Below are 22786 nucleotides of genomic sequence, written 5' to 3'. Positions count from 1 at the left end.
ACTTGCATCAAAACATTTGTCTCGCCTAGCCTGCTGTGTTTTGTTAGGTACGTGTGCCCGACGGGGTCATCCAGCCCTCATTTTCCCAGCAACGCCTGTCCTCCAGGAACAGTTGGCAATGACTTCAACCTCTTTGACAAGTCTCAGTGTGAAACATGCCTCGCTGGATTTGCCTGTGTGAGAGGTACGTGGTTTTACGACAAAGGGAACTGTTCTTTGGTAGCCAGTATCACAGAGCCCACCAGTAAGTACCAGAGCAGGTCAGTGGGCTATCACAACGATGGTAAATGGGAAAATGTTGCCCTTTAGTGCAGAGGCTGCTGTGCCTGCTGGACAAGTTGATTTTAATTTTACTCTGAAGGTTTCTCTTTGTGACACCCATGGTTACTGTTTTAGCTTCATGACCTGGAAGCGGCCAGCTTTTAGTCTTCAAAGTTTTTTGGTGGCCTCTTCGCTTTAATGTCTATGCCAGCTTTGGACAGGGGCACCATGCAGGATACTTGACTTGAAGAATAATTGCTTTAGTAACCAGTTCTGTGATAGAGCCTCTCATCAACAGAGGAAGTAATTATTGTTATTCCATTTTAGATAGAGAAAAGGCACAAAATGAGAAGACAACTCTGCTCAGGGACATCCAGCAGAAAACAGAATGAGAGAACTGGATTGCGTGAAGCCCGTATGCTACCCATTAGGCTACACCGCTTTTCTTAAATTTGTGTTTACAGGAACAGGGGGGAAACAGAAGCCTCCCACTCCATGCCCAGCTGGTCACTACTGCCCACCAGGCACAAAGCACCCAATGCAGTACAAGTGTGCCCCAGGCACCTGGAGCAATAGGACAAGCCTGACCTCGGAAGAGGAGTGCTTTCCGTGCCCTGCAGGCTGGTTTTGTGTAGGAGGAGCCCGTACCCCGACTGGGATGTGCAGCTCAGGGCACTACTGCCCTCAAGGTAGGCAGCTTTTCTCAGAAATGAAGGAGATGTAGTTTATTTCTGTCTTCGGGAATTTTGTGGACTCTGATAAAGTCACGCGCTGACTTTACAACATATTTTTTGCACCAAAATATTTCTATATGGAGTTGGACAGCAAACTGTCCATTCTGTATAGTCAATACTTTGTACTGTTTGAACTGAGCATGTTGGTGTCATTATTTATTTCCCTTAATTTGCAAAGAATTAATATGCACAATCAAGTGTCTGGTACAAGCACAATTCTAAACTTGAGACATCCTGCAGAGATCCTACAATATTTATTAAATGGGGGGGGGGGGGGGTTGTTGTTGTTGTTCTCGAAGCGGTGAGCAGTGATTTTTTTTTTTATATATATGTATGTATTTACATGTAACTCATGTAAATATTTAATATCAATGAAGAACAGGGTGCCTTACTGCCTTCTGCCTTCAAGGCTGTATTAAAAATTAGAATGGTTCTCTCCTCCTTTTTTGGAAAGGTACATGGAGGGGCACGCAGTTCCCCTGCCCTGCAGGAACTTACAGTACCAGGCTGGGAAATGGCAGAGTGGAAGATTGCGCTGCATGCCCTGCAGGAGCTTTCTGCACCAGTGGGACCTCCAAGCCAGTTCTATGCCCAGTGTAAGTACACTACGCATGCTGCAGTAGTTGTGGGTCTCTGACCCATGTAGGTACAAAATAAAATATTTCTACATGGCATTTCAGAACACTTCTGATTTTAAGTAGTATCTTCCTGCACCAGAAATGTTTGCAAGTTCCTTTCACCTTGCATGTTACTGGGTGGTCCAGCAAATTTTTTTGAAATCGGGCAGTTTCTTGGCCTCAGAAATGTTAGATGTCCTCTATACAAAAGACTGAGAATGCAGACCAGAGGTGCACTGTCCTTTTCTTGGTCACTTCTCTGCTGTTTGTGACTCTTCCTTCTGTTGTATTTTCTCCTGCAGAGGAACCTATCGCATGGAACATGGTGCAAAAGTGGCTGCAGACTGCATCCCTTGTCCTGGAGGGTATCACTGCCCTGAGCTTGGCACTGTTACTCCTCAAACGTGTGGTGCTGGCAACTTCTCAGTAAGTAGCAATAATTTTATCCTGACATCTGTTCAGCATAAGGACTGAATTTTGGCAGAAAAGGGAGCTTCAAGGGGAGGTTGAGGCTTTGAGTGCCTCAAACGAAGCACTGGAATGAGCCCGTCTCCTTGCATAATGACTATCCTGCTCCTGCTGGCAAAGGGCATTGGATTGACTGTTCTGAGGATCAGAACCTTTTGCAGGGATAATCCACAGGCAGTGGCAGGGCCTGCTTCTTATTTGTGAAGCACAGGCTTTCTTGCCTGCAGGGTGAATACACTGACTTGCATGCTGTTTGTTGCTCATAGGTTAGGTTACATGGAATTTTTAAAAGGAAGGCTTTAAAAGGAAGCGGTACTGAGCATAACAGGAAGTGTTTTATAAGAGCAGGGTCCTGTCATCCATTCCCAAAAGCCATGTCTTTGATCAATGGCCATGTTTTTGCAGACTGTTTTGTTTACTGATAGGGTCTGCTGTAGAGTTGGTTGCATTGATTTCCTTTGGTTTGTGCCTCAACACAGCTTGCCAAATGTGCAAGGATTCTTTTGCGTTCTAGAAGTGGAACCGTGTGCCTTTCATGTTGTAGGACCAAGGTTCAGCCTCCTGCTTGCCATGTCTCGTTGGACATTACTGTGCTAGTGAGCACACCAGCCGGGAGGTGATGCTCCTGGCCATGATTTGCCCAGCAGGTATCCTGTGCCCAGAAGGACAGGCAGTTGTTCCAGATGCCGGTACAAATGCCTGCCCAAGAGGATACTACTGTCCCCGGGGAGATACTGTAAGTGAAACTGCTTTTGTCCTTGGGATTCACTGTTCTCTCAAGTTGGCTGTACGGTTACAGTCTGCACTGGGATTAGTCTGGCTATGGGAGTCTTTCCTAAAAAATTTTTTTTACTCATTTCTGTACTCTTGGTGTTCATAGATCTTAGCAGTATTTGCCCTACATAAAACTGTTCATAATATTGGTATAACATTTTCTGAGATGCTGTATATAATATAGAAGATTGGATCCCCATTCTATTATACCATCTTTTCAGCCTTCACAGCAGATTCCTAATGTTGCTTTTCAGTGTTTGTTCCCAGTTACTGGGAAGAATTATGTTCACAGCTTCAGCTGCTGTATTTTTACCTTGTGGGATGCAGCTGTCATATTAGTATGTTAAAGACCTATTTTTCTATTCCATTTCAAGGACGTGCATGCTAAGCCTTGCCCCAATGGGACCTATGGTGCACAGAGGGGTCTAAGCAGCGCTGACGAATGCTTGCCATGCCCCTCAGGGAAGTACTGCTACAGAGATGGGATCGAGCCTTCAGGAATTCTCCACCCTGTAAGTAATAGCCCAGGTTCTCCTGACTGTTTTTTTTTCCAAAGGCTGCAACTGTTAACGGAGCAAGCTTAATGCATGTTTTCTGTCTTAAATTTGCCTTCTGCCTGTCAATGCAGGCTATGAAAGAGAGTTCAAAGGTCAGGTATTGGTGCTGCTCTGTCTCTAATGAGTTTTGGGATCTTTCATTGTGATTGTCTTGTCTCTGGAAAGAGTGAGCTCTTCAAATATTAATAGCTGTTAAAAAAAGAAGCCTCTATTAAGAGTAAAAAATGCAGTTGGATTCTCTTCAATGTGCATGAATCCATGCTTTTATTTAAGAAGGAGGTGATAATTTATCCCAGTTACAGCTCTTTTCCAAGCACTGAAGAGGAGCATCTTCCCCACAATTGTAGATGCAAAGTGTATGGCCTGTCTCAATGACAAGATTTTACCTTAAAAAAATCTAAAATATTATCCTACATGGTCAGAATTTTACTGATAAGACTATGAATTTCCTTCCTTCCCTCCTTTTCTGCCTCATTTTCTTGCAGTAAAAAAAACCCAGGTTATCCAAATTGTAGACGAAGCTTGGATCTTTCTGTGTCGAATCTTAACAGATTCCTCTTCCCTACTTGGAAAAAGACAACAAAACCATGCCTGACTGTGTATTTTGCTTTCCAGACTGGAGATTGCCCACCCGGCTATAACTGCCCTCTGGGAACTGGATTCCCTTTCTCCTTCCCCTGTACACCAGGCTTCTTCTGGGATAATTCCAGCGTAGGGGGTGAAGACACTTGCAGACCATGTCCACCTGGGTACTACTGCGACTCTCCTGCCATGTCAGAGCCCAAAACCTGCCCAGCAGTGAGTTGCTCTGTCTCGGTTATCTAATGGAAGAAGCTGGCGTGTGGGCGTCTATTTAATAGCCTTAAATGCTGAATTAAGCTGATTTTGTTTTGCAGGGTTTTTACTGCATCAAAGGCAGCTCTAATCCTGAACCCTGTCCAGAGGGTACATACAGTAACAAGAAGGGGCTGTCTGGACCCTCGGAGTGCAGCCCTTGTGACTGTGGTTTTTACTGTTCTGCTCTGGGACAGACTGGGCCAAGTGGTCCCTGTGAGGCTGGATTCTACTGCCAGGGCAGGGCCCTGACTCCAGTAAGTCACATTTTTCTCCTTCTTACCTAATTGTGCTCTGCTGTGGTGGTTTTTTTTCCATAGCGGTGCTTTTTATTAACCCAGTGACTTCAAGAGTCACAATTTTGTACTGCTCACACTCAAGTTTATGGCATGAGGACCACTCATGCTGCCCTCAAAGGGAGTGTAACCACGTCATATTTTTCCCTCTCAACACTTAACACCCTGTTAACTAAAAACGTAGCCAAGTGAAAAGTTCAGTGGGTGTGAATCACAGTGGCATTGCTAGTGTAAAATGGTCATCCATACTTATTCTTTTTGTGTTTGCTACGTTTCCCTTAAGTACGTATTGTTTGTTCTCTGTCCAACAGACTATATCTCTGTTTTTCTTCATTGCCTTTGGCCCAAATCAGTACAATGCCTTAAATAATTTAACCCTGATTACTCCTTTTTCTGAATGATGCCTTTTCCAATTTCAGTTGCCCACAGATGGTGTGACAGGAGACGTGTGTCCTGCTGGTGCATACTGCCCGCCGGGCTCTCCCTTACCTATCCCCTGTCCTCCAGGAACTTACAGCAACGTGAGTGGGTTGAGAAGCCTCCATGAGTGCTTGGACTGCCCACCGGGGTGAGCGTCGTCTTCGGAGAGTGTGGCTCAGTTCTGTCCCCTTGCAAAAGGGATTGTTCAGCCCTTGTGGTTGTTACCTTCAGCCCTCTTGCAGAGGAGTCCCCTCTCTTCCCAGGGCTCTAGTGCAAATGCGTTACCTCTGTTCTCTGTGGCTACGTACCTGTATCAGTAGATTTACAATAAGGAATTTGAATTGTCTGAGTTGTCTCCCAGCTTTTACTGTTCACTGGCTTCTGTCGAGACTCATTATGTCTGTGGTGCAGATGGCTTGACCTAGCAGCTCTTGCTCACTAATACTAATTGGGTAGTCCTTTTTATATTACCAGATAGTAGAATTCACCACCCTGTTGCGTTTCTTTTAATGACACCAAAATTACACATTTGATTCTGAAGGAAAAAATACGTATTGTGATGGCTTTCACCTCTCCGTGAGTGTGCACTGATTATGTGCAGCTTGTTATGGCTGGTGAAGGACAGTCTAACTTTCAGGTGGTCGTATCTTCATATTGGCATGACAAATGGTGCATGCAAGATCATCTGAGGCTTAGTGGCACAAAACCTGTAATTTTTGTGCTTTACCGTGAAGGGGAAGACCGAGTGGGATGGAGTTGTAGAACTCCATGGGGTGAAATCCAAAGCTCTGAGAGGATCTAAATTCAAAACTCTATCCCACTATTTTTTACTTTTGTTTTTTTCTACTCTGTTTTCCCAGGAGACGTAGGCAGAAGTTGGAGGGAATGCCATCAGAATTCCTTCCTTTTTATATATTTTAGCTCAAAGATGCAGAGAAGTTTTGAAGAAAACCAGCATTTGGGTGTTTGTGTGATCTTTATTCAGAAGTATATGCAGATGCCTCTCCCCAATTGTAGAGGGGAGAATTCTTCCCAGGACAGAGCTACTGAATCTGAGAGGTTATGGTCTCTAAAAACCATGTGTGAGAAGTGATACATATCCTCTGCAACTCCCTTTCAAGGCCTGTAAGCAAACAAGAACCAAGTCTCTTGAATTCGAGATAGACTGCAGGGATTTTTTTTTTTTGTATTGGGACTGTGCTATCCAGTGACAAAAGAATTGCTGCTACCCAAGTATTTTGTTTTTCCCCCACATAGGCTGTATTGTGATGGGACAAATAACCAAGCTCCCTCAGGACCGTGTGAACCTGGCTACTTCTGCACAGGAGGTGCCAAAAGTGCTCTTCAGCAAGTGGTGGTGGAGGGGCATTATTCCTTAACAGGAGCTTTCAAGCCAGAGCCATGTCCCCTTGGCAGCTTCCAGCCCGTAAGTATGTTAGTATACATTGTGTAAGATACTTGCGGAGTCATCAGAGATCTTGGAAGCTGTGCACTGTGTGAATAGGAATTCATGAGGTATTTGTAAGTGGTCAGCTGAAGAAAAGGGAGACTTACTTGGATTTTCTCCTAAGCTGAGTAATCACCACCTCACTTGCTTTTACCCTGCAACAGAAGAACTCTGTGCAGAACTAAAAAGGTTTGGGTCTGGACATCAGATCCAGCAGTCTAGCACTGCTGTGTATAGCTCATTTGGCAGTTTTCCTTAAGTTTTCTTGCAGGTTGCAAATTTAGAAGTGATCTGAGGAGACTTTAGCTGAGCATGGGTGAATTAACGTGTATGTGCCTTACCGCTCTTATTAGATCAGGGCTGTGCCTTCCACTGCTTTAGTGGTGCAAGGTGCTATTCGGATACCACAACTCTGTTGCATTTGGACTGCAGTTCATTTGCTTTAGACTGTTTATTTTGTAGTAGGAAGCCTCTGGGTGTCGGAAGAATGTGCAAAGTTTATTCATTCACGTGGTAAGCAGTTATACCCCACATCTTTCAAGTTCTCTCTGTGTTCCCTCTTTAAGGGCCGTGGTCAGTCTCTTTGTAGGGACTGTCCAGAGGGTACATTCTGCAATGAGACAGGCATGGCTGCACCCCAGGATTGTCCCAGAGGGCATTTTTGTTTGGCTGGAAGTTTCTTGCCTCTCCCATGTCCAGCGGTAAGATTTAAATATGGACTTGTTTTTCAAGCAGTAAATTTCAGCAGGCTTCCAGTCCCTTGGCTGCGGACATTCACTGGTTCTCTCTCTTTGTGCAGGGAGCTTACACAGATGTAGTCAGGGCAGGTTCATGCAAGCCCTGCCCAGCAGGCATGTACTGCAGCGTGGCTGGTCTGGCTGAGCCAGAAGGACATTGCCAGCCAGGATATTACTGCACTCGAGGTTCCAGCAGCTCCTCACCTGTGAGTACTGAACATCTTGCATTGCTTCAGACCTTTTGGCACTACAAAAGCTTTCATAAACCATATTCATTTTATTTCCCTTGCTTCAGGTGGGGCTTCCATTTGGAGATCTTTGCCCACAAGGACATTATTGCCCTGCTGGCACGACACACCCCAAAGAGATGCCGTGCCCTGCTGGCACCTGGAACGGACAGAGAGGAGCACAGGATGCCACTTGGTGTCTGCCTTGTGCCCCTGGGTTTTTCTGCAATATGTCTGGCCAAGGTGCTCCTGTAGGACTTTGTGCACAAGGTGAGACAAAGTCAGAACTTCTTTAGATACTTAGAAATTTGGTTGGTTTTGAATGGAAGACAGGACTCAAATGCTTTCTGCTTTCAGGCTATTACTGCACGGGAAGTGCAAAGACTGCAATGCCAGAGGACGGTATCACTGGAGATCTCTGTCCTCTAGGACATTTCTGCCCTGCAGGCACAGCAGCACCTTCTCCCTGCCCCAGTGGAGAATACAGTAATGCAACAGGTCAGGAACTGGAGCTTTGCAACTTCTGTGTGACATGGGGGAGAGAGAAACACAGATTGTATTTTTTGTCTGTATCCAAGAATGTTTTGACAGCTGCTGGCCATTGTAAGCATTTATTTGGGGAGTGGGGTGGGAGTGGGTTTTGGGGATGGTGGTGGTTGGGTTTTTTTCCCTGGTGTCACATGGGGAATATACTTCACCCCTGCAGCAGCTCATGTATTAGGACTGTAGCAGTGATACTGTGCACAGAAAGCAGTTAATCAGATTTCCTTGCTGTTCTGCCTGCCACCTAATGGTGAGATGTGGAGGTTACTGGCACTCTGGGGCTGGTAAAGTGGAGCTGAGGACCATTACATGGTTCCTTTTAATTCCCGTATTTCCTTCACAGGTCAAGACAAATGCTTTCCTTGTCCTGCTGGGTTTCACTGTTCAAAAGGACTAAAACGTCGCTGTCCTCCTGGCTTCTATTGCCCTCAGAAAACTGGAATCAGTTTTTATCCTTGTCCCCCTGGGACTTACAACCCCTCTTATGGGCTCAGCCAGGCTGAGAGGTGTCAACAGTGCCCTGCAGGTGAGGAAATGACCGAGTACTCTGATTGTCCACTTAGGGCAGTGTCTAAGAGGGTGATCTTTCTGCATATCTCCTTTCCTAATCCACTGATGTGTGTTTCACCTCTAGGAAATGCAATGATCTGAGTTGGAATGGAGTTTGCCCCAGTTGTGCTGATGCTGAGGGACTGGCGCTCTCTCAGTCTTCCCCTTTGCCTTCCAATCAGTGCATGCAGCACAGCAGCTCTCCTGTTTTTTCTCCCAGTTTACTGATACTCTTTTCCCTCTGTGATCTTCCAGGAACGTTCTGTGGAGAATGGGGATTATCTTCTCCAAGTGGTCCCTGCTGGCCAGGATTCTTCTGCACAGCAGGTATAGAATTTAGCATTCATAGGGTAAAAGGAGAAGTGAAAAAGTAGGAAGCTGTGGCCCTTTAGGAATTGGGTTTTTATACATTCTCTGTGCAATCTCTCCCTGGCTTTTATTGCAGAGAGTGCCAGGAGAGTCCTGAGGAATGAAGCTATGTGATATTGAGTCACATCAGAAGTTTCTCTGGTCAAATACCAGCTTTCTGAGGCTAGTAGAAGGACTTAGGAAAAACTACATGAAGTAGACTCAAGCAAGTTATTACCATAGGAATTTGACTGTTGTGAGCAAGTTTACTGTCAGCTTTCAGCTGGTGTTTGTATAAAATAAAGGCTTGTGTTTGTAGGGGCAAAGGCCTACAGGCAGATAGGAAGGTAGTGGCAACTTCATTCAGTCCTTCTGCACAGTATTCAGTAGCACTGAATTTTCCCTGTGCTGCATGCTGTAACTGTGGTTCTCGGGATTAGTGTTTGACATGTTTCATAGAACCACAGGACCTGATTTCAGGTGATTTAATAAGGATCCTGGCATTTACTATACTTTTAAGTAAGTTACTGTGTCCTTGCAATTATTAAGAAAAGTCTTTAATGAGAACCAACTGCAGGAGCCAAAAAACACACAAATACCTATTTTATAGAGGTCTAGCTCTCTGTTTTTGACTGTTTGGATTTGGCAGTTCATCCCTTCCTCAAGATTTCTTGGTCTTTACCAATTTCTGTGCTCTCCACAGGGCAGCTTTTATGTCCAAACTTAATATACCTTTGGATATAGTCCAATTTGAACAAAACGCTATTAGCTAACTCTGTGTGTTGTTTGCCACGCCAGTCAAAGGGGAGCTTGCATTAAAAACAGAAAGTCTTTTTTGTTTCTAACTTTCTATTTGCCAACTAGCACATAAGCCTGGAGACTGCTCTGAAAGAGCAGTCAGCTCTACTGTGATCAGCATTCAGATGCATGCTTTGCAACATGGATGACAGGCCTTTGAACTTCATAGATGCTCCCAATATTCTCATATAAATAAAATAGCTTCTGTACATACTGACCACTTCAACAAACAGATGGTTCTGGGTGTGTTTAGCATGGGAGACGGGCAGTTGGGATCGCTAACTTTTAGTCCTGGTTGCAGCAGTGCGAACTCATGTAAGCTGTTCTCTTCCAGGAATCAGTTTAGAGATGGTGATATATGCTAGAGGAGGATTTTGTGAGCTATAGGTAAAGCTCACATTCTTGTAGGGACTTAGAGATAATTATATAATGTGTGGTCATTGTCTAACATCCCAGCTTTTAGAGCAGTAGGTGTATGGTGAAATAAAGTAAAAAGACAAATCATCCAAATTGTTCTGTTCCCCTATAGAGGTACCCCATATTCCCCCATAGGTACTTGCTGTTACTTATTCCATTCCACTATAGATTTTTTGCTTTATTGTCATAAGTAACAATCAGCTATTCTTTTCCTCCAGCTATGGAAATGTTTCTTTAGGCATGGGGGCCAAACTTGCCTGTTAATAGCAACCCATATCATTCAGGATACCTTTGGTCTATCTTCCCAATGTAGGGTCAAGTGTCCCAAACCCTAATGGAGCCACAAACATGAGCACTGGTGGCCCATGCCCACCCGGACACTTCTGCCCTGCTGGCACAAGTATCCCAGAGCAATGCCCTGTGGGTACTTACTCAGACAGGTAAGCTTCTTGGTTCTGCCGATGTTAATTTTTATTTTCCTTTTCAGTTTCTCCTTTAAGCAACAGACTGCAGCTCAGTAAGGCTCATTAGACCCATCTTTGCATTGATCATAAAAGCTTCATGGTTGTTTTCACTTGGCCAGAGGTGTAGTCATCAACGGTCTACCTGCTGAACTTAAACACTTGCCAACAGAAAGCCTGCTTTTATGTCCCTCACCAGGCTCTACAACTGGCAGGACTCCAACTGCACAGTGTGTCCATCTGGCTATTACTGCAGCTCCGCTGGCCTCACGGCACCCGCGGGACCCTGCTCAGCTGGGTACTACTGCCTGTCTGGGGCTTCCTCACCATCACCACTTGGTGAGCTGCACTGGGTGAACATCGGTGTCTTCATCTGCCTGTGTCCAATAATTTAGGGATTTTGGCAACCGGTGGCTCTAAAAAATGCCACCTTTTTCCCCAGTATTCCTGCCCCTGCCTTCTCTCAGTCATCCAGGCCCCCCATATTAATTTTGTTTGAGGTATTTGTACCAATGCATACATGTCAAGGATGAACAAACAGATGGTCCACCAATCTGTTTTTATCGAATGAGATACTTGCATTGAACACTGGAAAAGTTATGGGTGCCTGCCTGTAATGGGCATAGCCTGATTCCCCCTTGTTATTTTATTGTGTCTCAGAAATAGTAATTTCCAGGGAAGAGTTCCAAGTCCCCAGTGGACAATTCCACGTTCTCCAGAATTCCTGGTATATGTTGAGCGTTTAGAAAGCTGATCTGTTAAATATGGTTTGTTGTGGCTTTGCCTGTGAAGCAAGAATGGAGGAGACATGATGCCACAGCATCGAATAATTCCAAAGCTGTGATACGGTGGTCATTCTAGTTACTCTGTTGTGCATCCTCTTGATCTGTCTTCTCATCACTGGGGTGTTAGCTCCCTTTGTTTTCACTTTCACTCCCTCAGCAACTCCCTTTATCGGCCACATCTCTTCTACTTTCTGTGTCCTAGGTATGTGGGAGAAAGGAGGCCCTTGTCCTGTGAGCCACTTCTGCCCAGAAGGAACCAGCTTTCCCTTACCCTGCCTTGCAGGGACTTACAACAACCTCACCAGACAAGCTGCGTGCTTCCCTTGTGCTGCAGGCTACTACTGCCCAGAAAATACCACCAGCTACAGTACGAATCCTTGCCCAGCTGGCTTTTACTGCCCCAAAGGTGAGATGGGCCCACGGGACAAGGCAATCTGTTGGCCAGGCTGAAACGTCCTTCTTCTTAAAGGCAAGCAATGATCTCTGTGAACAAAACATTTAAGTGTTTGTCTGGTTCTTCACAGAAGAAAAACCCATAGACACGACTATTGCCCTCACAGGCAAGCTAAGCAGTGCCCAGAGACTGTCTTGGCTATGAAGGGCAAGCTGTGCACTGAGGAGATCAGCAATGATATAAATTGGCAAAGATGACATGAAGTAACAGAGAAGAATTAATAGCCAAGAAAGTATTTATAGTTCATGAGAGATTCTTGCTCTCTTTATTCCAAAGGAACCAGGTTTGCTACTGAGTTTCCCTGTCCCCGGGGCTACTATAACCCTGATCCCATGACACAGAGCTTGGATAGCTGCTTGCCCTGTCCACCTGGGCACTACTGTGGGAAGGAGAACTTGACAGCTGCCTCGGGCAAGTGCGATGCAGGTGAGTCTGGATCTGTTTGGCTGTTGTATTGCACAGCGCTTGGGGGGCACTATGTTTGGGCAGCTGATGCTTATATCCTGCAGCTTTTATCACAGCCTTTCCAGTCTGAATTGAGTTTTGTGCCCATAAAGCAAACTTAAGGTTGTAAGATCTCTTACCATCTTTGCCGACGTGGTATTATATAGAAACATCACTGCATGTACCATTGCCTGGAAAATTATGCCATGGCAGTGATATTAGCCTGTTCCATATTCTGTGTGCTTATGGTCGTGCTGTGCAGACATTACATGCAAGGCCATCCCAGCGGGTTTATTCATGATAATTTATGGGGGTCTGTCATTGCTAGAACTTCTCAGTCATGTTTTTTGTCCTCAGGTTGGTTTTGCATCTCAGCTGCTTGGACCTCGCAGCCTTTTGATCTGGATAACTACACCAATGCCAACTGCCTCTGTCCAGCCACTGCCACTGGAGGGAAGTGCGTAGCTGGTTTCTATTGCCCTAAAGGAAGCCCAGAGCCTCTTCCTTGCCCTCCAGGGTTCTACTGCAATGCCTCAGGTTAATGTCTTTGGAGAACAGGAGTGATCTGTTTCAAGGGGAGTTAAAATAAAGGCATTGTGTGGACAAGGAAATGTTCGCTATTTAAGAAATTGTTAGTGGACCCTACAGCTAAGTACTGCTTCTGAGTGATAAACCTGACTTTGCCCAGAATTTGCTGTGTGAGCTTGAGTCACTCACTTTGCCTCTGTGGCCATGTTCCCCTCTTCAGAGGACCAGTATGAACACACATTATTATAGGTTTATAGACATGGAGGATCAGGGTCTCCTGTCAGACTCCCCTGTATTCTCTGCATCTGCTGGGATACTGACTGCTGCCTCATTTACTCCTACTCCTTTTCTGTCCTTTCCATATTCTTTCAGTGTGTTGAACCGGAGCTGTTTTTATCCTGATACTTCCAGAGAGCTGCAGTGGTGCTTGCAAGATGCATTTGGTGTCTTCCAGAGGGAGGCTGCAAGTGGTTGTTTTTCCTGCTTTTTTTTTCTCCCTTTGTCTTAGTGTTTTCAGTGCCATTATCCTTTCTGTCTTCCAGGTCTGTCTGCCCCCAGTGGGGAATGTACTGCTGGGTTTTACTGTAAAGGTGGAGCAGCTCTCCCTAAACCAACAGATGGTGTGACTGGGAATATCTGCCCTGTGGGGACTTACTGCAGTAAGTATCCATCAACAATCAGGACTAAAAATTTCATGTCATATAATATCTGAAACACTGACGGGTGATTTTGAGAGCCCGGTGGCCAACTTGCTAGGGTCTGACCAGAGTGCCTGAAGTCCTAGATTCTTCCCCTAGTTCCTCCCCTGGCCTGTTCTGTGAAAGTGGTAAGTGACATACTTGTCTCAGTCCCTAAACTTGTCTGTCCTTAGAATGTAATTAGCTTCCTTTCTGTTTCCCTCGGTAAAATGAAGCTAATAATGTCTGTCCTCTCCCATGCAGCAGTGTTTGATCTATGAGTGAAAAATAAGACTTCACTGATACTGTTTCCATACTGCTGTGTGCTCATCCAAACCCCTGAATACAGTGATCTAATTCATTCATCGTTCATTTCTGTCTGTCTTGTGTTCTCACAGCTGTAGCATCAGCAGCACCTGAGCTCTGTCCAGCTGGCACCTTTTCCAGCCTCCTGGGGAGGAGAACGCTTTCTGAGTGCCAACCTTGTCCCTCTGGCTTCTATTGCAAGGTGCCTGGCCTTGGTGCCCCAACTGGAGAGTGCTGGGAAGGTAAGTCATGAATAAACTGCACTGCAGAGTGACAAATTCTCTGGGGACATCCTCAAAGGAGCGTGTGTTTGTGTGTATTGGACAAGATCAAAAGAAATGTCTTTCTGTGAGTCACTGTTTGAGGGTGGGAAAGCCGAAGGTGGAAATGCCATTTCCCTGCTGGAAGACCTGACGAGGTGCTGTAGAATGTACAGGCATCCAGAAAACACAATATCCAAATATTATTCTGTGCATCCCTCAAACTAGAGATGGCTGCTTATTATCAACTCTTGAGCCTTCCTATGGATGAAAGTTTAGAGACTTATTGCCTGCCTTGGTGGTTTCCTTCTCTTGACTGGAGAGGAACAGTTTCTGGCTCTGTGTGAAAAGGCTGTTAGAGGTTAAAGCAATTCACATGTGAAAGCAGAAATGGTATCTTCTGTGTATTCCAAACAATTAAAATATTGGCAAACTAAAACTCTGATGTTCAGTGGGAAAACTTTATTTGAGGGGTTTTAGTAACTGAAAGGAAACACAGATAAATGCTGTGTCCCTAAGTGTTTTCCTGTGCCACCTGTAAGTTTTGTCCTGTATTCTGGATACCACTGGGTGGTAAATGTCCTTCTAAAGAGTGCAGCAAGTGGAATGCTTTGATGTGTATTTGTCCCAACAGGAGTGTGATTCAGATCAATAGTAATTTAAGGTCAGCAATAGGTTTATTTTTTGAGTGCTCAGTGAGGTGCTTTGTATGCCTGGGAGAGCCTGTCAGGAGTTTTCTGATGTGCAACACCTCAATAGCTAGTATCTCTCAGAGACTAGTTCAGCTTTCTTTCCTTTGTCTTCACTGCAGGCTATTATTGTGACAGCCAGCAAGGGCCAGTGATTGACTTTACCCTTTACCCATGCCCGCAAGGTTTTTACTGCCCACCAGGGACAAACAGGAGCACTCAGTACAGCTGCCCTGCAGGAACCTTTGGACCAAGGCAAAAACTGAAAACTATCAAGGAATGTCAGAGATGCCCACCAGGAAAATACTGTGAATTCTCTGGACTTGCTGCTCCAACAGGTATATTGCTGCTGTTCTGAGCGTATTTGCTACTGCTAGAGAGTCGTGTCAGTGGCTGATGGCTAGTGCTAGGGATTGGAGTTAGGACTCTAGGGTTCTGATCTCAGCTAAGGCGAACTGTCCCATTTTACTTGTCAAGAACTTTCTGAGAAAGAAAAAGATTCTTTTTTTCTGAGCAAGAAGCGAGAGAGGGACTGCAGAAACTAGAATTCTACGTATGATACCTTGTCAAAAAAATCCAGTGGGGAGTTTTCCAGTGTCAAGTCTGTCTGGCACTCTTTTTAGAATTAGTTTGTTTTTTCAGCCTAGTTCCCGAAGAACTAATCCTTTCATGCAATTGATGCACATGTGATTAGGCTTATCAGAGAAAGAGAGGGCAGACTACCCAGCAATGACATTCCTTTTTTTTTTTTTCAAGATTTTTTTTTTTTACATTGGCACTGACGATATTTCATTGCTCCTTGTCCTGTATAGATGAAGGCCCTAATTCAGCAAAGCACTTCAATAAAATTCTTAATGCTTCAGGCTTCGCTTAAGGATTTGTTGAATATGTGCCTCAAGAGAAACGTGTGCTTAAGTACTTACCCAAATATGGAGGCAGTGCTCAGTCAGAGCTAAGTGCAGTGCTTCCCTATCTAGGAACTGTCAGTCTGGCATCTGCTACCAATTTTGCACTCCTTACAGTTGCAAGCACCTCCTCTGCATGATGACGGTTACATCACTAATTTGTAGACCGGCAGTGACTCTGCACGATGGCATAGGAAATGACTGTATTTCAGTCTGTATTCTGAAATTTGCATTTATGTGCCTATTATTTTACTATATTCATGTGTTTTGTATAAGTTATTCTGTTTTCTAGGAGATTGTGCTGAGGGATTTTGGTGCAAGAGTGGTGCCCGAGTAAGAAACCCCCAAGATGGAGAATCAGGGCTTCCTTGTCCTCTTGGTCATTATTGTCCTGAAGGTAGGGTGCTTTGCTGAAGCCTAGTTTATCTTAATTCATAGAAAGCATGAGGTGCCATTTCCTCACTCTGGTGCAATTGATTTTGCCAGGCGCACCACTTCCATTACAGTGCCCTCCTGGCACGTGGTCTGGCAGCGAAGGCAGTAGGAGTTTGCAGGATTGCCAGCCTTGCCCTGGGGGATATTACTGCAATAGCTCTGGGCAGAGGGCCCCCTCAGGACACTGCAGCCCAGGGTAAGTAGAAGAGCGAACACATTTATGTACTCCGTTGTAAGAAGTGTACAAGAGGGGTCGTCTTTACCCTTTTGAAGTAAAGAGTATGTTCCTGTATTCACGGCTGCAGGTACTACTGCGTCACTAGGGCCCAGACCCCAACACCCACTGATGGTGTCTCAGGAGCTCCGTGTCCAGTCAGTCACTTCTGTCCTCTTGGGTCCAGGAGTCCAGCGCCATGCCCGCCTGGCTCCTACATGCCACACGCCGGTGGAGAGAAGTGCCACGCTTGCCCAGAGGGTGAATACTGTGTCTCTGGTGAGAAGCCACAGCCATGTCCCCAGGGTGAGTTAAGGTCCCACTTAAATGTCTGGTTTGTCTTTGATTTTCCAAAGACTGCTGATTCTGATCTGTTTGTTCTTTTGCAGGATATTTCTGTCCCAAGGGCACAGCTCTTCCAATTCCTTGTCCGACAGGGTCCTATAACCCTTCACAGAAGCAAGCCAGCTGCCTGCCCTGTCCTGAAGGGTAAGAGTGAGACAGTGAGCTTAGCATTGTATATATGAGTAAGGGACTAATGGAAATAATTGTTTATCGCAGCCATCATGGAGCAGTGTGTGGTAGGGAAATGAGTTGTTTTACCACTGAAAAGCACTTGTCTCTCTGTGGAAGCAGAGCAAGTATTGAGCTCTGTTTAGCATCGCTGTATAGTTGATTAGGGGACCAGGCAAACTCCTAAACCCAGGTACAACTCCACTGGAAGGGAATTTAGATCAGAAGACTATTCAGAGCAAGGAAACCATTGGCACCATAAACTTTTTCCGTGCCTGAAGTAATAAATGGTTCCCTTGGCAACAGGGTGGCATAGGCCAATTGAAGGGGAAGAGGATCTTGTATATCACCTCATGCTGAGTCTGGCTTTTCCTTGGGGGATTCATCTCCAATTACTGACTGGATTTGACCTTGATTAACTTTTACAAGTTGATGAATCACAGCCTGGATGTGTTATGACTCAAGTTAGGAAAATTACGTCTCTGTGGCTTTTGCAATTATGCCATCAATTTGGCATACGAGGAAGCAACTAAGAATGTAGTAATATGCATAAGTAGGTCTCTTTTGTGGTCAATACAGCACAGTGGAGCAGCCACATTAGACTAGCTAGTCCCACCATTAAGTTGTTATTCAGGTACTCGTGAATACAATATTGCTAGAAAATGTCTTTTTTTTCTTCCTTTTTTTTTTTTTTAATCTCTCTTTGGACCAGGTTCTTCTGCCCCAAAAATTCCTCTTCCTTTTTGGAGAATGAATGTTCAACTGGCCACTACTGCCCTACTGGTACTGCTTCTGCAACTCAGTTCCCATGTCCTAAGGGGACTTACAACCCACGGACTGGAAGCAGCCTGATGTCTCACTGCACTCCCTGTGACCCAGGTAAACAGCAAATAAGCGTATCTCAGGATGGTGACAGGAGAATGTATGAAAATGTGTATTGAATGTTCTTGAGCTTCAGGGGTTCAGTGGATGAATCATGTACGTGGGTAGCTTGCTCTCTGAATTATCTTTCTGGATTTCTCTACCAGGACTAATGGCATTGCATTCCTTTCTCAGGGCACTACTGTGCGCTTGCGGGGCAGTCGCATGTTACAGGACCCTGTTTGGCTGGGTTCTACTGTAGCGGGGGCGTTTCTAGTCCAACACCTAAAGATGGTCTTCTGGGGAACGCGTGCCCGAAGGGAACTTACTGTCCTATGGGCTCTGCCTTTCCACAGCCATGTCCTCCTGGATATTATAGCAACTCAGCTGGGAATACTGGGATCGAGGACTGTCTCCTATGTGATGCAGGTACAATATGGAAAGAAAAGATTAATGAGATTCTAGACAGACACCAGCATTTCTAGGGCTCCTGAGAAACTTTGTGGTTCTAGAGCAGGCAATCATGAACAACTGCTTTCTTGGAGAGAGATGTTAGGTAGCGCATAGAGAGAATAAATCTGCCACTTTTCCACATAAGAAGGTACTCACAGTGAAGTGCAAGCTTCTGTGCTGTGAGCTTCCCTTTCCACCCTTTCTCTAGATGATTTTGTACTTAGAGATGATACAAGGAGCATTGTTTGTTCAGGCATGTGAGCGCTGTACTTACAGCTATTCTGAGTGAAAGCATCTCTAGGAGAATAGATATGGGTGGCATCAAACATGATGCTTCAGTGGTTATTTCCTCATTACATACTTGCTGTTGTCTGTCTTATGTGACCAATATCATTACGGTCATTTTGTGGTCCCTCTCAATTTCAGGGTATTTCTGCAATGGGACTGGACTTGTGTCTCCGACTGGATTATGTGAGGCTGGATTCTACTGTAGCGGAGGAACCACTTCTCCTAAACCTCCCAGGGTAAGCTGTGCTGGTGATGTAAATAGTGTAAAATGTCGTATTTGTGGAACTGAAGACCATAAGGTCACCTTGGTTCCCTGGATTAAACTCTCCCTTACTGCACTATCTTCTGTATCAGGTACATCTGGTTTATTGGATAGTGAAAGGGGCTGGAGGTGGCAAAATACACCTGGCCTTCTTTCAGCTTATACATCTAAAAGCTGACCAAAAATAGTTCTATGTTTGCATATTGATGCTGCAAAGCAGAGTGGAATGCCATATTAGATTAAAATTACAGAGGTTAGGAGTGCATGAGTTTGATTAGAGTACTGCATCTGTCAGCCCTCTTCCTAGGTAAAATACAGTAAGAATTTTAAAAGATGATAACTCTACAAAACACTGGTTTTATGCCACAGCTCTCTGTGAACTACGAATGATGAAAGGGTGGTGCCATCTTCCAAATGGCCAACCCGGCGAGATTTGTTATGGGCAGAATTCTGATCGCTTCTTTTGGAAAGGGATAGTTGTGCAGCCTTAAAGACTGACAGATAAGTGCAGGTTTTCATACTACATGTCTAATTCTCTTCACCATTAGAATCTGACATAGATCTTTTTGCAAGGCCAGCCTCTCAGTTTGTAGACTGTAACTGTGGTGTTTTGCTTCAAAGACAACAGTCAGTGGAGGACCATGTCCACCTGGACATTATTGTGTGGTGGGGAGCAGCAGAGCCCAGCCATGCCCTGCAGGGAGTTATGGCCCATCTTGGAGTATGGCACAGTGTTTGGAGTGCCCAGAAGGCTTTTACTGCATGACTGCTTCCACCAACTACACAGATTGCCCGGCAGGTAGGTCTGATTGCACCTACCCACTCATTCTGGGAAATTTTAAGGGATTAGCAGATGCCCCTACAACTATTTGGAGCAGATTTGTCATAGGACTGGGATGCATGAGGCACAAAGCTCTTTGACTGGACAGATCAGTGATCTTGGTCAAAGCACTTAAGCTCTTTGGGATTCAGTTCCTATCTGACTCTGGAAAATGGTGAGTGGAGCAAATAGTTTCAACAGTAGACCTTTATCACACACTTTGAGATGTTCTTATTAAAAAACTACGTGCTATTAAAACTATTGCTAATCCTCAGCACTGATCAGCTTTGGTTTATGCAGCCAATGTGATGCAGCTATCGCAGAGTAGTGATAAATTGCAAGATGAGCCCATCACCGCAGTTTGATCAGTCCTTCTCAGAAAGACGTGAAGAGAATGCTATGTGTACAGGTTGCGAATTCTTCCTAGGCTATTACCAGTATGTTGTTAACTTTTATGAAACCTGTCTTTTCTTTCTAGGTCACTATTGCCCCAGGAATACCAAATTTGCCACACAGTATCCTTGTCCCCCTGGAACCTACAGTGAAGCTTTAAATATCTGGGATGCTTCCAAGTGCCAGCTGTGTCCTCCTGGAAGGGTCTGTTCCAAGCCAGGCCTAGCAAGACCAGATGGACTGTGCATGCCTGGATGGTTTTGTCCTCCTGGATCCACGTCAAGCAAACCAGTGTTTCCTGGAAATTACTCTGGTACGAAGGGGAATGATAAAGTGTAATGATGATTATTATAGAGAAGGTGGTATTACAGAGTCACCCAAAGGACCCACCTAAGGATGGCTTACTTTCCCTTTTTACATTTCTTAATTCAGTACTCTAGTTCTGTTCTTTCCGAGTTCTTTAGATAAGATAGACTGCTTGTAATTCTTATGTTTCAGTTCAGTCTGTGTCTTTTCCATTAGCAGGCATGGCAGCTCCAGCTTCTGGATCTACTGGGTTGTGCCAACCGGGAACCTTTTGTCCTGCTGGTTCATTTCTTCCTCTTCCCTGCACTCCAGGTAGGAGAAGAGTCTTTCCTTCTGCAACCCCCTTTGTTGGGTTGGGGTTTTTAGTACAATCTTAGGCAATCCCAGTCTTGTGATGTGACTGTTTGGTTCTGTTATCTCTTAAATGACGGCCTTGTTTCTGGCCCCTGCGTCAGGTTTGTACTGTGCAACTGCAGAGCTTGCAGCTCCATCAGGTCCCTGTGAGGCTGGCTTCTACTGCACGGGGGGCTCCACACTCCCAAACCCCGTGGATGGAGCAGTAGGGAACATTTGTCCTCAAGGCCACTTTTGTCCTGCAGGGAGTTCTTCTCCATCTCCATGTCCCCCAGGTAGGTTTGATGGCAGCTGCTGCATGTTATCATTTCTCTTCCCAGTGCCCAGTGAGCTGCTGAGCTTGTCTGAGTCTGTGCGATTGTTCTGCAGCCCCTTGTTACTTTGTGCTGAAGCATGCCTTCACATTCCCCAAGGGACAGCTGCTATCGGCACGTAAGCTTAGCCTCTGATCCAGTGCTGTTGTATTGGAAACATCAGTCCTAAATGTGCATTCAGACAGTAATTGCAAAACTGCCCCTGGAGCCTCAGTCTGTGGCCTACGTGCTGCTGTGCAGCTGTAGGGGGGGAAGCTGTTTGCTGAGCCCTCCTGAAGGAGAGGTCACACAGCCCAGCACACGTAAGAGCCTCTGCAGCCCTCCCTGCACAGTGAGAGCTGTCCTTTAACATCACCATTAATGAGACAAAGGATTAAGTTGAATGAGAAAGACTGTGGAATGTTTGTTTCTTTCCTGGATTAAATCTATAGCTGCATTAAGGAAGTGACTGAACTGTTCAGTCCAGACCATAAATAAATAGGAATTGACCTCAGCCAGCACTCAGGACCAACCTCTCACAGACCACGCTTAGAGGAAGGCTGTCACCTACTCTCCTAAGGGAGTACTGGGGACTGTGCTCCCTTTGAATTCCTTCCTAGCCAGCATCCTTTTGGCATCTTCTGCAAGAGGTAGCTAGGGCTAGCGTACCTAGAAAGTTACTGTGTGAGCAGCTTGGGCTTCTCTCTACAGCCATTTCTAGCACGGTCTAGGATGATGTGAGAATGTGTTTTCGTGGCTTTTTATTTTTAGGTTCCTTTTTGGCTCATCGTGGTGGCCAGTCAGCACAGGATTGCCAGGCCTGCTTCCCAGGGTGGTTCTGTTCTCAGCGTGGTCAGAGCTCCCCAGAAGGCTTGTGTAAAGAAGGATGGTTTTGCCCAGGGGGTTCTGTGTCAGGCCAGCATTCAGGTAGAAAATCTTTGGGGTCATTCTTTACCTACAGGAGTTGCAGTAGCAAGGTGATCTTAAAATCTGCCTTTACTTAGAGTTTCAAGTTATATTTAGAAATGTCTAGCTATTTAGATTAAAAATGTTTTCCAAAACTTATTCCAAATAACGCAGGTTAAGTAGTGGGTAATTGTGTGTAAATATAGTCGGGAAAAATAGGGGATCTTACCAAGGCAAAAAAATGAGCTGAAAAAATGTCCCAAGAGGGGTTTATTCCTTGTGATATTATCTTTCTTTTTTAGAAAGAGCTAGTGAGAGAGAGGTTATATGCAATTGTCTTTTCTCACTTTCATAAGGGTTATGTAGGGATAAGTGTAACTCAAATCCTGACTTTTTAGAAACATACAGGTGGCTCTGACAGTGCAGAGAGGCTGCAGCCCCTTCAGCTTTCTGAAGGCTGTTAAGGGCAACACATCTGTGTAGCTGTTCAGTTAAAAGCCTAGTTCAGTGATATGTGAAGTTGGTGTTCAGAGTGCAGTGTATGGGCTTGCACCGCTTGAATCTGTGTTTAGCAATGCTTTTAAAACCAGGGGTTTTGTTGTTCTTTATTAAGCTTTTACCTTATTAAATCTTCCAGTTCTGGGTTTGTGTTGATGCTTCCTCTAATGGCACTATACAGCTGTTCAGGTCATAAGCAGAACAGTGATGTTAGAAGTGTGGGTTTTTTGTTTTTTTTTTTTTTTTTTTACTCCTAGACTATTTGTGTCCTGTGGGTCACTATTGCCCCACTGGAAGCCCAGAGCCCATACCCTGTCCCTCTGGAAAATATCAGGACCAGGCTGGTAAAAGCCAGTGTGAAACATGCCCAGTAGGAATGTAAGTGAAATGGATTCGCTTCTTCCTCTTGATGCTTTCCTTAGGAATTAGCATGTGTATTTCCCTCTGCCTTAGGCTGCTCTGTGTTGTATCCTTTGATATACAAGACTGTTTTTCTTGTTTCTGTTCTCATATCACCTTTCACTTTATTGTGTCATTTTCTGTGCTGCAACCCCTGTATCGTAAAAAATCCATCCTGATAGGTCTGTCCGCTGGGATGGACAAAATGGTCCTGACAGGTTGCATCTGGCTCTCCATTTGTTTCTTTTCAAGTAA

General features: G+C 45.0%; 1 protein-coding gene across 1 annotated transcript in view; it reads left to right on the top strand.

Annotated features, from left to right (window-relative positions):
* The window catches only part of LOC142604879 (uncharacterized), a 106353-nt gene that overhangs the window by 1447 nt on the left and 82120 nt on the right, over positions 1-22786 (top strand). The window contains exons 2-38 of the mRNA XM_075774337.1: positions 48-184; positions 726-950; positions 1450-1591; positions 1915-2038; positions 2625-2816; positions 3229-3366; positions 4027-4209; positions 4308-4502; positions 4961-5109; positions 6219-6387; positions 6975-7109; positions 7208-7351; positions 7441-7642; positions 7730-7870; positions 8259-8441; positions 8720-8791; positions 10341-10467; positions 10688-10827; positions 11476-11679; positions 12004-12153; positions 12529-12708; positions 13242-13358; positions 13775-13924; positions 14835-14969; positions 15829-15933; positions 16023-16167; positions 16277-16491; positions 16575-16674; positions 17411-17577; positions 17755-17988; positions 18439-18536; positions 19184-19361; positions 19861-20088; positions 20298-20393; positions 20537-20710; positions 21500-21655; positions 22390-22510. Coding sequence (XP_075630452.1) covers positions 48-184; positions 726-950; positions 1450-1591; positions 1915-2038; positions 2625-2816; positions 3229-3366; positions 4027-4209; positions 4308-4502; positions 4961-5109; positions 6219-6387; positions 6975-7109; positions 7208-7351; positions 7441-7642; positions 7730-7870; positions 8259-8441; positions 8720-8791; positions 10341-10467; positions 10688-10827; positions 11476-11679; positions 12004-12153; positions 12529-12708; positions 13242-13358; positions 13775-13924; positions 14835-14969; positions 15829-15933; positions 16023-16167; positions 16277-16491; positions 16575-16674; positions 17411-17577; positions 17755-17988; positions 18439-18536; positions 19184-19361; positions 19861-20088; positions 20298-20393; positions 20537-20710; positions 21500-21655; positions 22390-22510 — 5751 coding nt within the window. The remainder of the gene's footprint in view (positions 1-47; positions 185-725; positions 951-1449; positions 1592-1914; positions 2039-2624; positions 2817-3228; positions 3367-4026; positions 4210-4307; positions 4503-4960; positions 5110-6218; positions 6388-6974; positions 7110-7207; positions 7352-7440; positions 7643-7729; positions 7871-8258; positions 8442-8719; positions 8792-10340; positions 10468-10687; positions 10828-11475; positions 11680-12003; positions 12154-12528; positions 12709-13241; positions 13359-13774; positions 13925-14834; positions 14970-15828; positions 15934-16022; positions 16168-16276; positions 16492-16574; positions 16675-17410; positions 17578-17754; positions 17989-18438; positions 18537-19183; positions 19362-19860; positions 20089-20297; positions 20394-20536; positions 20711-21499; positions 21656-22389; positions 22511-22786) is intronic.

Source organism: Balearica regulorum, chromosome 23 (assembly GCF_011004875.1).
Source record: "Balearica regulorum gibbericeps isolate bBalReg1 chromosome 23, bBalReg1.pri, whole genome shotgun sequence".
Lineage (NCBI taxonomy): Eukaryota > Metazoa > Chordata > Aves > Gruiformes > Gruidae > Balearica > Balearica regulorum.
Note: the sequence above shows the minus strand (reverse complement) of the source record. Positions and strands in the feature narration are given on the sequence as shown.